Here is a 14,981-nt window from a genome sequence, read left to right on the forward strand (position 1 = left end):
TTATTTATTTCTGCGGGTTGAGGTTGAGGTTGAGGTTGCACTCTCGGTGTCGCGTCAATGCACAATTTGCATGCATGTCACGTTCCCTGCAACGATGACGGCTTCGTCACCTGGCCCAACGCACAGTCCCCGTCAAGAGCAACAAGAATTTTATATTTCAGGCAGGAATAGTTCGAAAAACGAACCACATTAACGCGGCTAAGCCGATGCGGTAATACCCTAGGCGAAGTCCCACTACCACTACTGAATAACTTCTTGTTTCAATTGATAGTACTTCAATCATCATCAATTTTCAATTCCAAACTATATATGTTATCATCAACAAGCTGCAATTTTTAATAATTTCATTCAATATGGAATTCGCTGTTACTTCGCTTACCTAATTTACTCTATTTTTAAAAGTCGTGAGCAAAATATTGAACCATTTTTGAACCAAAAATCTTTGGCCATGTTTTTGTCTGTGTGCTAAAGTTAATTGAATTCGCGAGCGGCGCCATGATTTACGATTTGTATGAGGAATGCCATAATGGAAAATCGAATTGGAAAATTTTCCAACAACATTTTCGAAGCACTTTGATTTGTGTTTTCCAATGTGATTAACTTTTTGTATAGTTTATTCGCAATATCCTACTAAAAACCTAAATTCTTATAATTGACTAGGAGAATCTTTTTAAATAGTAATTGAACTTGTTTCTCTTAAATATCCTGTTAAATATATTAATTATTAACTAGTTTCTTTTGAAAACCCTTTGTTTTCGTGCTCCGATTTTTTCAGTGAGGCTGGTCGTGTTATTCTGCAAAGTTGAACAACGCGGCTTTGTGTAAATTGGCAGTGCGTACGGAACAATGAGAAGTTTTGCATCTGCGAGATTCTGTGGTCACAGTCACAGTTCATTGAACCGTTAGAACACACTTTGCCCTGCCGCAAAGATGCTGAAGAAGATGAAGAAGTGGCTGCCGATGGATGATACGGCTGGAGCCCATGTGCCGCTGGATGTTGCACAGCGAAAATGGAGCACGTCGTTCCTGGAAAATGTATCTACGAAAAGTTGCAAGTAGCACAAAAACATGTTTCTCTTGATCGGTTGCACTGCTGCACTTATTGAGAATATATTTATTAATTGAAATACTACAATGTATCTTTTATGTCTACACTAATATAGCTGTTGAGCAACGCTCAAGTAGCATTTGTCAATAATTTTAAGATGTGTCGTCATAACTTGCTGACTTAGGCAAACATTTTTTAGATAGTCGATGTTGAAATACCCTTGCACACTTAATGAACAAAATATAATATTAAAACCTTTAAAATATGTGATGTAGTTTATTATATTGCATTGCATATTATTGATATCAATATTAATTCTGATACGATGCGTTTAGATTTAAGAACCAAAAACTGCCACCAAAATAAATAAAAAACAATCTCGTTTTTTGTTTCAGTCGACTTGTTGTTGAAGCTAGCTTCCTTCTACGTTTATTGTTATTACTAATATTTGTTTTGTTGGTTATTGAGCTTATTTTCTTTACGTGTACCCATGTAAATTCTGTAGGTGCCTTGTGGGTTCAGGCAAACACTTTGGAGCGTGTCAACAGTGGCACTACGGCGGAGTCAGAAAAACGAAGCTTCTTCATCGGATTCAGGGGATGTGGTTATGGGAATAATGATGTTCATAATCTCGCTGTGTGGAGAATTGTGAATGTTGTCCAACTACTATGTTGCATAAGAAACTTCAAATCGTAAAGATATTCTACAAAATATTAGAACATATACTCCAATTAGACGAATATTTCTTTATCACGATGACTATGCCACACAATATCTCAAAGATATATAGATATTTTCATATTGCCATAAATAACGACAGATTTCTCAAATCTTAAAGGCAGTTTTTGGCAAATTTGAACTCTTTTCATATTTCTATTGCGTTTGTGGCGTCCAAAAAAACGATAGTCAGTGGGTGTTGTTGGGCCATTTGGACCCCCAGCAAGCCACTCGACCCATATCCTTGAACTCGAAATGAAAACGAGCTAGCAGTGACCTTTTTGTGGATACGCATTAAGTAAAATATTTATAAAAATAAGAACTTAATGCATGTGAAGAGGCTGCATTGTGCATCGTATAACTACGGTTTTTAGCGACTTCGAAGGCCAAGACGGCCAATGCACCGAGTGCTATTACCAATAAATGCGATGTGGCCAAGACGCAGGCACACATCAAAGCGAAATTCTCTGGAGAAACGTTGGTGGGGATGGGGCATTCTCCCCGGGGAGATCATCGCCATGTCGGCATGGAGACCATTTAAAAATAGCAAAATCAAACGAATCCCAATCCCGTGATTTTACGGAGGCTTGTCGCATGTGTCTCACTGCCGCCGAACATAAATATGTACAACACAAATATGAAAAGTCGTCGGGGCGAAAAGAAACACATGTGTCAGCTGCTGCAGCACACACAATTTAAAACTATAATATTAAAGGCAATTTGTTAAAAGGGTTGCAATTATTTATAGCCATCGCCCTAATGATTCAGACAATAAATGGGCTAAATAATTCTTAAATCCCTAATGAAAACATATGAATAGCAGCCATTTAACTGGCTTAGAAGCTGCAATTATCTAGTCTAGTCATTAGTTAGTCAAATACAATGTTAAGTAGTTCTTATTAATAGCCTTCAATGTAATGATCATCGTAAAAATTATTGGTCATAAACTAAAAAGTCGAAACAATTAAAAGTAAGCTAAATGATCAGCAGTAAAGTTGGCGGTTTTGTGTTATATCCAACTAGAATCTTGTTAAACAAATCTGTAGACAACAATTTTTAAGATTATAATTGTCAATGTAGTATGAAACACGCTATGAGTAATTTTTACTAATATTGATTTTATACCATTTCCTCTTTTAGGTTGAATTTTTAGTTCTACATATATAATAATATTCATGTTATTTAGATAGGATTTTCGATACCCAGTTTTTCGGTATTCTATTTTTGCTTAAATGAGAAAGCTTTCTACATTTCTTTCTTTCTTTTCAATAAAATATTAATTTGTATATATGTATATGTATGTATCTATAAGATAAATTATTTACTATACTCATATTCTAATTTGTGTGAAATATTTAAATTAACTAAAACATTTCAACAGCCTTCTCTCGATTTCCTTTGTATCTTATCCATAACTACATACATACTTATGTACTTCACAGATGCAAAAGTATCTTAGTATCTCAAACACTTACCCAAAAAGCAACAACGATTGTGTTGCAAGTTGACTGCTGCTGCTTCTTCTTCTTTTACTTTTTTGGCTCCTCGTTCTGTATCTCTTGTTGTTGTTATTGTTGTTGTTGTTGTAGGTCCAAGATGCATAGATGGCTAAGCGGAGAGTAAGTGGGTGCAAATGAGACAGCGATAGGGAGCGAGTGAGAGGGCAAGCGAGTTGTAATTGAATGTTTGGCTCTTAATTAAAACAAGAATTGTGGCAGCCACGCTTTAAGGCGGGGGGCGTGGCAAGCCCAAGCCCACTCCCACTCTCTCGCTCTCTCTCTCTCCCTTGGTTCTTCCATTTCTTCGCTCTCTCTCTTCACGTGCCCTTTTTGATTATCTAATCCTTGGGGCAGGTGACATTTTGCAACTTTTGGGGAAGCGGAAGTTGTTGCCGTTTTCTTGTGCTGCCGCCGCTGCCAATACCGTTATCGATTTTTTGCGGCAGCTTGTTGTTGTTGTCGCTGCTGCCGCCGTAAGCCGAAAAAAGGCGTGTGTGGCAAAGAGACAGAGGAACGTGGAGGAGAGAGGGAAAAGCCAGTGGCAAAGCGCATCCATGGACGGCACACACACACACATTGGCCAGATGAGAAGAGTGGGGGAGAGTGGAAAGCGGGGAGAGAGGAGAGCCGAAAAGGCCAAAGCGAAACGAGTTAAGACGCAAGACAATGCAGATAAAGGCGGCAGCGACAACAACAAACACGGCCAAGAACGGCAACAACAACCACAACAGCTGAAGGCGTCGCGGTGCGCTCTTCTTCTTGCTCTCCTTCTTTATCATCTGCTGGCAATGCATTCGTGTTTTTGTTGTTTTTTGGGTTTTCGTTTTTTTTCCTTATTGGTTTTTTTTTTTTTTTTTGGAAAACTTGAATCTTTACCAGCTGCGTTTGGAGTTTTCCTGCCACTTCTTAAATGCGCGCGCGCATTTCCCACGACAAAAAGAAAACAAGCGACCAGCGAGACACACCAGTGGCACTTTATAGAATAAAAAAAAAAGTAGAATGTGCAAATACAAGAGGAACACACCAGCACCGAAAAAAAAAGAACAACAGTTAAGATCGCCGCGTTATTTAACCGCTTTTCCACGCACCTCACGACGCGATTTCTACGGATTGTTTGGTTTGCTCGGATTCTCTTCAGTTCCGCTCGCTTCGATTTGGTCTGTTCTCAGCAAAGCGTTGCAGCCAAACTAAAGCGTCCGTCGGCGGATCGAAGCGAACCACTGCGAACCGAGTGGCACGAAGTTGCACGAAGATGCACGAAGCGCTCGTCGGCGTGCAGCGAAAGCACTATCGTAGAGATGGGGCGCCAGTGCTTGCGATAGCCAATCGATATATCGTACGGACAATCAGCTGGTGTGATTTTAAATCCTATTATCAGCGTTATCCACAATATATACAAATTTTAAGTTGTTAGAGGGAGATCGTACGTTGTGGTTTCAAAATTGCTGATCTTAATGCGTATATCTTCACTTATATACAACTGGAACGGCGAATAAGATTTGATTGCATGAGCTTTCAAAAATCTATCGCTATGTCTTACATATTATCAGCAATCAGCTGGTTTTTTAGGTACTGTGTTATAACAGATTACTTATTGATTTTGGATAAAATATTTAACATATAGTTAAGATATACACCAATTAATCAACAATTTTAATTGGGATTTAAGTGAAAGTTATGAGAATAGGTTTTTTTATTAGATAGGAAATACTAAAAATACTAAATACTAAATTTGGTGACCAAATTAAATTTCTAAAATAGAAAACCGTTAAAAACCGTTGTTAGATTTTTTAATAGTATAACACACTACGTTTTATAATAGAGAATGAAACTAATGCTTTATAGTTACCAATTTAAAATGATAACCCCATTTTATTCACCAACTGCCCAGTTTTCGAAATGAAACATTCAGTTTTGTATAATACACTTCATATAATTTTATGCAGGTATTTATATATGCAATTATTTAACACTCAGTGGCGCATACAGAAGAAAACCGAAGAATTCGGGGACAATTTTCAAGCCGCTTGTATTTCAAATGTCTCCATAAAGTAATATTGCTGATGCGGCATTTAACGCGAATTGTCAACACACTCTCCGTTTTCTTTCAGTGCACACCACATTTACCATTATTTGTACACTCTTATGTATTTTTATGGGTTTCTTGTAAATCATTTTGCCGAATGTTTAGCTCGTACACACTAAAACTATTAAACTGATTTCGTTTTGTTGACTAGCATTTAGTTATTTGCTTTTTGTAAACAGCATAAAATGTAACTTTCTTATTTATGTATTTGCCACTACATAAACTAAATTATTGCACATATTTTATTTAGGATTAGAACATAGTTTGCCACACGTGCCTGAGTGCGTTGGTGTGGATTTAAAAGATTCCTGCTGGCCCATCCATCTCATCCGCTTCGATCCGTCGGGATTGATGTCTTTGTATTGAATGATATGTAACGCTACGCTTTTGACTAATTGGATTTTGGATCGTAAGGATGCCCCAATACTCATAGAGTAAAATTTTGCCATAATTCATAATTGTATGCCTGCAGTGATGGGAGTTGTGACCGCGGCCGAACAAGAGTTTTCTAAATTGAAGGTACTTTTGAAAATCAGTTACGAACACATGCTCAAAAATAGTGCAATTTTCGAAACTTTAAATACCTCTTGTGGCACTTCCGATCATCATCTATGAACTATATTGCAATTATTCGTTTAAAAGTGACTTTTCCCATCACCGCATTGATGTGTGTGAGTGAAGGTGAGGGCGTTTTGGTGTTGATATTTTTTCTAAGTGTAGGGTATTTCGCTGTCGGCTCAAAACAGCAAGGCTCCAACCACGTTTAGTGCCTGATGGTGTTGCTTTTGTTGTTGCTTCTGCTGCTGATTCTGCTGTTGTTGTTGCTGTTGATGTTGGTGTGTGTGGTACATGCTTGTGGTTGTTGTGGGCGATTTGAGTTCCTCCACTATAATGGCACCATTCTCATCCACCAAGTGATTTAATAGTAAATTCTCAACCTGCTCATCGGACAGTAACTCTTTTGGCTCTGAAGATCTGCAAAGTTAGTTAGTTTTGTATGTAATAGCTTTGCATAGTGAAATCTGAACGAAAAACACAGAACTGAGACTCGATAGAGAGATAAGTGGGTAAACATATGATATACAGTGGGTGATAATAGGACAGGTAAGCAATTACAACACTAAAAAAAAAAGTCGGTGTTTCCGACTTACAGATAACCGGTACTCTAAGTTATACAAGTTAATTTTAAAGGTCACTTAAAACAATGAAGAAAATAATATAAGTTGGCAAATACTACACTTTTCCTAGGATCATAGAGCTTCTATATCTTTGTGTTATCACATCTTTATATACTTATGATCCATTATAGTATAATATAATATACAGACTTGGAAAACTGATTTCAAAAGACCGAAGAATTAAAACTCTTATTAAAGAGTTTTCAAGTACATTGAAATAATAAGATTTAAGTTCATGGGCAGATCCCCTAATATAGATATCAAACTCAACTTAACTCAAAAGTGGTAATTTTGAAAACTAGAGTACAGGGTATTCAACGTAGGTTCATTCAATTAGACAGGGATAGCGATATGAAGATGACTCGGCTTAGAGGGAGAAGGCAATAGCGATACAAAGCGGTTAATGAGTGGGAAAAGGTAACGTTTAGAAAAAAAACACAACAGATATTTCTCGATTTTGGTTTTTGCGTTTTGAGCAGTACATACAGAATTTGAGGTTAAAGCGAGTGTGCGTTCGTACTGTTGTTGTTGTTCTTGTTGTTGCTGTTGTTGTAGTTGATGTTGTAGTTGTTGCAATTAGTTTTTTTTGAAAGATATATTTGTGAGATTGAAAGTAGCAAAAGCAGAGACCAAATCAAAGCAGCCAATTCGTTCATATTAGTAATTAGTAATTTGAGTTCTATTGGTAAATTTTGCAGTTGGTTGTTTCATTTTTGTAGTTGGTTGGATTAGATGGGTGCAAAAATTGCGCTGATCATCGCTGTTTCGGTTCGGGTATACATATGTATATATATATATAATTTTTTTTTTTCAAATTCAAATTCGGTTTCGGAATCGAAATCCGATTTCTGAGTTCTGAGTTCAAATGAGCTTGGCGAGGCGGCTGTGCAACGAGTTGAGCAGACTACGACCGCCACCCTTTGCCCCATTACCGTCTACTGACCTGCTGAAGAGGAAAAAATCACCGGCACCGCCGCCAGATCCTGAACCGGATCCTCCTCCACCTGCTGCACCGGATCCACCGCCGGTTCCGCCGGTTGCTCCGCCACCGCTCAGCGCCAGTGAGTCCGTTGTGCCGCCGAGCAGTGCATCTCCTTCGGCTGCACAATCGCCGGACATCTCCGATTCGCTGTTGCGGCGCTCCAGGCTGCGTCCCACCTTCTGGAAGCCGTAGCTAAACACATCCTTCACCTTGTCGCCGGCATCGATTAGCAGATCCAGGCTCTGGCGCCGACCGCTGCCCTTGAAGCTATTCGAGCGGGACAGCCACTGGCTGAGGCTCTGCTTTCGGCTCATCTGCTGGCCACCGCCGCTGGATGCACTGCTATCGTCCTGGAATATCGTCGTGCAGGTGACCTTTCGCTTGGGCTCATCGGACGACGAGGTCGAGTGCTGGGACTGGGCATCCGCATCGAGATGATTCCTGGCGAGGCCGAGGCCCAGGCCGCCGGACATGCCGCCCGTGGAATCCAGGCCCTGCTGCTCGAGCAGCGACTGATTGGAGTAGCTGGAACTGGTGCTATCCGAATGCGATAGCCGGATCTCCGTCCACTGCTCAATGTCGTTGTCCGCCGGAGCACCGCCAGCCGAAGTTGATACGGAAGCGGATCCCGAGGCCAGAGATCCGCTGCCCGACTTCACCTCGTAGGGAGCGTGCAGGCCCAGCGGTCCCAATCCGGCTTCCCCATCCGCCGCAGCACCTGTGCTGGCCGACTTGTGCATGCCGCCGGCCAGTTTCTGCGGGAAGGTCAGCACCGCCTCGAAATCGGCCAGCAGGTGGGGGCACTCGTGGTGGCCCAGACGCTCGGGCATGCGCAGGTACTCCTCCTCCTCATCCTCCACGTGCTCCTGCTCCTCGGCGGCTGCCTTTGCCTCGAGATCCTGTCGATCGGCGTCAGTTCCGCATGAACTCCTCTCCAGACCCGCCGTCAACGTGTCCACGGTGTCCACCTGACGCAGCATGGCCTCGTAGTTGAGCAGGTTATTGCGCTGCTGGCGCTGACGGTGAATGTCCTCCGAAATCTGCTCCAGATTCTTCAGCGCCTCGTTGTACGTTAGCTTCGCCGCACTGACCTTCGCCTCCAGCTCGTTGACGCGCGTCTTTTGGGCCTTCAGCAGTCCATTGTAGTTCGCCCGGGTCTCGTAGTACGGCCTATGGTATCGGGGAGGGATTCCAGCGGATTAGGTTAGTCGTGGTGCCTGCTACATGTGGCCAAATCAAGTCGGCGATACTCACGAACAGAGGGTACAATACAAAGCGTGCATAATGCTAAAATATCTCAACAAAAGTAAATTGCGCTTGAGCTGCAATCTAAAAGAAAGATAAAAGTGCGGAAGACAAGGCAGTCCGCCGAAAAAACAAAACGAAAAGGCATACAACAAATTAGAATTTAATAAACAAATATAAAACTTAAAAGTGAACCAAAAAAAAAAAAGGTTTAATAAGAAAAGCGTAAGTTCGGCAATGAACCGAAATTAAAAAATCTTAATTGTGTTTTAAGTTCAGCAATATGAGTTTTAAAAACTATGTCCACTTCAGTCTGGTAAAAAATATCAGCATTTAGATGAAAATAAATCTAATATTTGATCTAACTCTTACTGACATTTTTCACAATATTATATGATTTAAAATATTGCAAATTCTCTGAAGTTTCTTGATGCAAAATAAATGAGATGAACTCTGAAAATTTAAATCGATTTCTGTAACTTTCTGATGGATATTTTGCAAGTAGTATTTCTAGATTGTTTGAAACATATTGATTCAAAATAGAATGGAGTTTCTGGGTCACCAGCATTCGACTTTCGGTGGGAAGAGGTTTCTGTGACCTGGTTCTTCTTGGTTCTTAAGCAGTTTTCCTTGAAGGAAACCCATGAACTTTACCTGGATGCCCGGAGCGCTTGCTTTAGTTGACCCTGGAGCTTGCCGACCCGGTTGTTGGCCACCTCGAGCTTCAGCTGGCACATCTTGAGGGCGTTGCGGGTGTCGGTGACCTCCAGCTGGGACTGATTGACCTTGCTGGCGGCGTGGCTGAGCATCTCCTGGCAGGCGGTGTCCAGCGTCGACTTCTCGCCCAGCCCCTGCTCGGCCAGGTAGACCATCTCCTTGGCGGCGGCATGAATGGACTTGGCCTTCTCGTGGCTGGCGGCGGCCAATTGGGTTTCCTTGGCCAGCTGGGCGGCGTAGATGCGAGATTCGTAGTATGGCTTGGCGGCATCAATGGAGTTGCCCAGCTTGTGGGCGGCCGCCTTGATCCTCACCACACTTTCGGCCAGCAAACGCTTGAACTCGCACTTGGCCTCCTTTTTGTTTGGTTTGGAACAGGAATCGCAAGCAATTATGGTAAGTAACTGGGGTAACTGGAGAAAAATCAATACTCGCCCACTCACATCGAGCTCCACTTCGTATCGGTTGATGTTGTCCGTGGCGGAGTTCAGCTTCTCCAGCTCCACCTAAGCGGCTCCCGAGGATTAGGTTGTTTGGCATATTTATGTGTATGTATGTAGGTGGTACCTACCTGGACCCTCGGATCCACGGGCGTGTTGCTCTCCGTTGACATGGTGCCTGGCTGATTTGGGGGGCGATTCTCGGGTCTTGCCTGGATTTCACCGTGGAGTTGCTGTAATGGATGCAGTGCAGCTGGGCAGCGGGGCAGCGGGCTCGTTCAGTGGGTCAATTGCATCTGGGAATGCGAGTCATTATCCACGGCACATCGCGAATAGCAAAAACAAAGCAAATCGAATCAATCGTGGAATGAAATCAAGCGAGCTTTTGCAGACACAATTATGACAACACGCTCCGGAGCTTTTGCGTTTGACCAGCGGAAAAAGCTCTGGTCAGCTGCTTTTTACCGTTGCAAAGCGCGTAGAAACTATCGTTCGTTACCTTGGATTCCTATGAGAATATCGATAAATAAATAAGCTGACGCATTTGCTTATTACGAATATATTAAATCTTTTAATAAATTATATATTTAATGAAAGCAAACATACGCCATTAAATGAAAACAAGCAAATTATTTTAGCCACTTGCGATTGGAACTCGGAATACTTCAAATAAAATAGTTATAGAAACCATTTCTTGAAAACCGTCTTAACTTTTATGTATGCACTTTTATGTATGGGCGGATCCCACTGTTATGCCATTATCTCAAAAACTGTGAATAATTTTTATTTGAAATTTTCCTGAAATGTCCTTTAAGAAATGTCCTTTAAGGTGGTCTAGTGGGCATATTGGTACACGCTCTGCGAGTGTAGATATTTCCCAAAGAGTGGGTAGCCGATTTTCCAATTGCATATTTTATATACCTTTTTCAGTCCTATTAACCTAAATCGGTATTTAATTTTAATTTTTTGGAATCCCCCTCCAAATAACAAAAAAATAAATAAATAAAAAACGTTTTAAAGTTCCATTTTCCACCGTTCTCATCTAGCGAATTTGAATGCAAAGCATATTAAAATTATAATGAACTGCCACACTTTTCACATTCATCGTTTCACGAGCAACGCTTAGTCATCGCCGTTTGCTTGACGCGCTCACGAAACACTGGAATTGGCGGCGCCTGGTCACACTGCACCGATTGCACCCAGTGTCATGTGCGTGCATGTGTGTGCGTGTGTGTGTCAGTGTGTCGTATGAATTGTGGCGACCAAGTGCGCGAATAAAAATAAGTAAATAAATGCACATTGCGACCGACGGTGCGTGTGTGCAGGCGCCAGATGGTGCACTTGGATGACCCCAACAGCGAGTGACCCCGCTCGAAACGCATTTGAAGTTCGAAATCCAAAATACCAAAATCCAAAATCTAGAGACAACAGCCGCAGCAGCAGCAGCAGCAGCGGCAGCGGCAACAACAAAACGTCGATCGCTCGCACACACACGCACACACAGGTAGTAATCCGAACGGTAAGTTGTGTTCCACTGATAAAAACTTATCACACCCCCCTCCGCAAATAACGCGAATGGAAAAGATTCGATAATTCGAGTTTTGCTGCTCCACTTGTCACCTCATCTGGTTCCATTATTCGTCATATTCATTTGCTCCAAATTCGCTTTCTTTCGTTGCTTGCATGGCACACAGACAGCAGCGGAATAACGGTAAAGCTAGCGCCCCCCAGACAGGAAGTGGTGAATAATTGAATATTCCAACGACGTACCGACGAAATAATGGCCACGGGCGGCGTTGGCAGCGGCCACGGGGGAGCGGGATCCGCCGGAAATGCTGACCACCACAAGCGCAACACCTTCACCAGCTATGTGGCACCGCTACCCGGAGATATGCGCGCCACAGCGGACACGAACGAATGGTGCCTTCCCAGCGTTTTGAGGGACGTCCATCTGGCCAAGCCGCGCCTGCTGCAGGGCGAGCAGATAGTGGCCTCGGCGCCAGCCTACATGTACTCCCCGATCGATCCGATGGACAGCAGCGGAGGCAGTGGCTCCACGCTCAGCGCCACATCGTCAGCGTCCGGTACGCCAGCGGATCGTCATCACAAAGAGGCCACCTTCGGACTGTTGAGTGTCACCAATTTCAAGCTGGCCTTTGTGCCGCTGCATGAGAAGCGCAATCAGGCGATCACAGCGCCACTGATCGATCTGTATCAGGAGAACATCTATTTGGGCCGGAACGAGATCACGCTGAATAACATCGATCATATCTATACCATTTCCGAGCTGGGACGGGCGGCCAGTGCGCTGCAGGCGGCGCGCGGCATGGCCAGCCATGCGGGCATGAGCAGGCGCAAGAAACTGGAGCCCTTCAAGCAGCAGAACATCAGCGGTCGCATCGCCGCCCTGCACATCGTCTGCAAGAACTTTCGCCTGCTGAAGTTCGCCTTCCAGCAGCAGGACTCGAAGATGTTCGGTGCCAGTGATCAGGGCAAATTGATTGCCTCGGCCCTGGTGCGTTTCGCCTATCCAATGCGCCATGACCTGAGCTTCGCCTATGCGCACCGAGAGCCCTACTATTCGACGCTGGGCGCATCCGGCACTAGTATGTATGCGACGAAGAACGACTGGGCCAGGGAGCTGATACGCTGCGGCGCCACCGAGTGGCAGGTGGTGAGCTGTGCCAGTGTCCAGCTGCTGCAGAATCCCCTCCAGGCGGGCAAGTACACAGTGCCGCCGCATTTCGTCATACCGAAGAGCTGTAGCGTGGATCGATTCCTCGATCTGTCGCGCGCCTTCTGCGATTCACGAGCTGCCTTCTGGGTGTACAGCTATGGGAGCAGCGCGGCCCTGGTCAGGTTAGCTGAACTGCAGCCGGCTGCGCAGCAGGACACCAAATCGGAGAATGTGATGCTGGAGCTGGTGCGCAAGTGCGATGCGGGGCGACAGCTGAAGCTGCTGCAGCTGACGGATCGACTGCCGAGCATTCAGGATGTGCTGCGCGCCTACCAGAAGCTGAGGCGCCTGTGCACGCCGGAAACGCCGGAGAAGTTTATGCTGCAGGATGACAAGTACCTGGGACTACTCGAAAAGACCAACTGGCTGTTCTATGTGTCGTTGTGCCTACGCTATGCTAGTGAAGCGGCTGCCACGCTGCGCAGCGGCGTAACCTGTGTCCTCCAGGAGTCGAATGGCCGTGATCTCTGCTGTGTGATTAGCAGTCTGGCGCAGCTATTGCTCGATCCGCATTTCCGTTCCGTCGATGGCTTCCAGTCGCTCGTGCAGAAGGAGTGGGTGGCCCTGGAGCATCCGTTTCAGCGCCGCCTGGGTCACGTCTATTCTGCCCAGCCAGGCAATGCCGAGCTATTCGACAGCGAACAGAGCCCAGTGTTCCTGCTCTTCCTCGACTGCGTGTGGCAGCTGCTGCAGCAGTTCCCCGACGAGTTCGAGTTCACGCAGACGTACCTGACCACGCTGTGGGATGCGTGCTTCGTGCCCATCTTTGATACCTTCCAGTTCGACACGCAGGCCCAGCGAATGAAGGCGGTGACCGACTCGCAGCTGGTCCTGCGTCCCGTTTGGGATTGGGGCGAGCAGTTCTCGGACAAGGACAAGATGTTCTTCAGCAACCCGCTGTACCAGCGCCAAAGGGGCGATCTTGGCGCCCAGGCGGCTGCCGTGGCGCATCGCCGATCCCTGGCGGTGGGGCATAAGGGAGCGCATGGCGGCGCCAGTGGTGTCACACCCTCGCGCAACACCATCAATCCGCAGCTCTTCGCGACCGCTTCGTCAGTGCCGCAGGATCGTTACCTGCAGCCGGCCCATCGCATCTTCGATCTGCAGGTGTGGGATCAGTGCTACTACCGCTGGCTGCCCATTCTGGACATACGCGGCGGCGGCCAGCCGCAGGTGGATCTCTTCCATCGCCTGCTGCTGAGCAATATAGCGAAGGTACAGCGCTGCCTGGATTATCAGAACTTTGACGATCTGCCCGATGCGTTTTACGAGTTCGCCGGCGAATCGCGTCCCAATCAGCTCAAGGACGAGAAGCCCGACAAGGAGGACGAGGCCGAGTTCGTGGACGGTGTGGAGCGGCGCAGGAAGCCGACGGCGAAGGCCGCCACGCCCACCAGCGGACTCACATCGGTCACCGGCAAACTGCAGCTATCGACGCTGTCGTCGTTCTTTCCATTCGGGAATCCCATCGCAGGGGATGCGCCGCTCCAGCTGTACGACATCCTGAGCAGCAGCAGTGAGCTGCTGATGGAGACCTCATCCTTCCTGGACAAGTCGTCCATTGTCTGATCCACACACAAACCGGACACACCACCACACACACACTCGTTCCACTTGTTTATTCAAAACGCTGAACTTTCGAAGTATTACACAAAAAACAGAATAGATTTGAGAAAAAAAGAAAAACACACACACAGAGAGGAAATTCCCTCACATATACATGGCATATCGCTTTTAACACCTTTGATTATTGTTAACTAATAAGCAAGTTATTGTATAAGTTTTTTTTATTTCGTTTTACTACCACCAAACTGCATTGCATCGCTGCATTATAAAATTAAACGTAACATTGACTAAATAATACGAGTAACAAACGTAACGACAAGCAATTGATGAAGAACGAAATCAAAACACAAGTCCGCTAAAAGGAAAACGTACGAAAACACCAATTAAATCCATATGTATTATATTGTATGTAACTAAAAATATGAAAGAATATCGATCGATATGTATATTTAAATAAATCAAAAGTGTAAAATCAACAAAATGAGTTCTGATTGCGGCAACTTTAAAAGGAAATCATTTTGATAGCAGGGGGTATTAAACGAATTAAGAAATATTAATATAAGATTGATATGGGTGAGTCGGAGAAAAAAAAGTATTAATATGTAAGCTTATGTTTTTAAAATGACGTGGATAGTCGGATAGTTGAAAAGATAAAATAATTGATAATACTTTTGCTTTTGAAACATCTTAATAATCTTAATAATTTTGGGTTCTTAATGTAACTCAATACAAAATTTAAGATTTTAAAACTAAAAAATAACGGAGC

The 14,981-nt window shown here is 44.3% G+C and overlaps 3 protein-coding genes across 21 annotated transcripts in view; 1 reads left to right on the plus strand and 2 right to left on the minus strand.

Moving 5' to 3' along the window:
• The window catches only part of LOC6619554 (Ca(2+)/calmodulin-responsive adenylate cyclase), a 32,807-nt gene extending 28,339 nt beyond the window's left edge, over positions 1–4,468 (minus strand). For 6 of the 16 annotated variants that reach the window (XM_032726870.1, XM_032726866.1, XM_032726865.1 and 3 more), the window contains exons 1-2: positions 4,141–4,459; positions 3,241–3,373 (exon numbers count right to left, since the gene is read on the minus strand). The gene's annotated coding sequence lies outside the window, so the exon portion shown is untranslated. Of the gene's footprint in view, positions 1–3,240; positions 3,374–4,140 lie in introns of all 16 variants that reach the window. The other 10 variants (XM_032726862.1, XM_032726864.1, XM_032726863.1 and 7 more) reach the window with 6 other exon arrangements.
• A 708-nt stretch (positions 4,469–5,176) lies between these two features.
• LOC6619556 (SH3 domain-binding protein 5) lies at positions 5,177–10,327 on the minus strand. Of its 4 annotated transcripts, none has more exons than XM_032725325.1 (6): positions 10,044–10,324; positions 9,916–9,978; positions 9,410–9,828; positions 8,765–8,839; positions 7,472–8,680; positions 5,177–6,325 (listed from the first exon to the last, which is right to left on the minus strand). In XM_032725325.1, exons 1-6 carry the CDS (start codon positions 10,083–10,085, stop codon positions 6,088–6,090), a joined length of 2,046 nt encoding a protein of 681 aa, XP_032581216.1. In that variant the 5' UTR covers positions 10,086–10,324; the 3' UTR covers positions 5,177–6,087. The 4 variants fall into 4 exon arrangements, 3 of the variants coding, with proteins under 3 accessions (XP_032581216.1, XP_002043771.2, XP_032581217.1); XR_004362484.1 differs by having other exon boundaries at positions 6,242–6,325; positions 7,015–8,680; positions 10,044–10,327; XM_002043735.2 differs by lacking the exon at positions 8,765–8,839.
• A 761-nt stretch (positions 10,328–11,088) lies between these two features.
• LOC6619557 (myotubularin-related protein 10-B) lies at positions 11,089–14,691 on the plus strand. The gene is made up of 2 exons (XM_002043736.2): positions 11,089–11,431; positions 11,607–14,691. Exon 2 carries the CDS (start codon positions 11,693–11,695, stop codon positions 14,216–14,218), a length of 2,526 nt encoding a protein of 841 aa, XP_002043772.1. The 5' UTR covers positions 11,089–11,431; positions 11,607–11,692; the 3' UTR covers positions 14,219–14,691.
• Positions 14,692–14,981: the final 290 nt, after the last annotated feature.

This window comes from Drosophila sechellia, chromosome X (assembly GCF_004382195.2).
Source record: "Drosophila sechellia strain sech25 chromosome X, ASM438219v1, whole genome shotgun sequence".
NCBI lineage: Eukaryota > Metazoa > Arthropoda > Insecta > Diptera > Drosophilidae > Drosophila > Drosophila sechellia.

Bases quoted from the DNA above. Each gene is read 5' to 3' on its own strand.
- LOC6619556 (XM_032725325.1), bottom strand. From the start codon at position 10,085: ATGTCAACGGAGAGCAACACGCCCGTGGATCCGAGGGTCCAG. The intron at 8,840-9,409 runs GTAAAGTTCATG...TCTTTCTTTTAG, and splicing joins CAAGCGCTCCGGGCATCCAG to ATTGCAGCTCAAGCGCAATT. The intron at 6,326-7,471 runs GTCAGTAGACGG...CTAACTTTGCAG, and splicing joins GATTTTTTCCTCTTCAGCAG to ATCTTCAGAGCCAAAAGAGT.
- LOC6619557 (XM_002043736.2), top strand. From the start codon at position 11,693: ATGGCCACGGGCGGCGTTGGCAGCGGCCACGGGGGAGCGGGATCCGCC.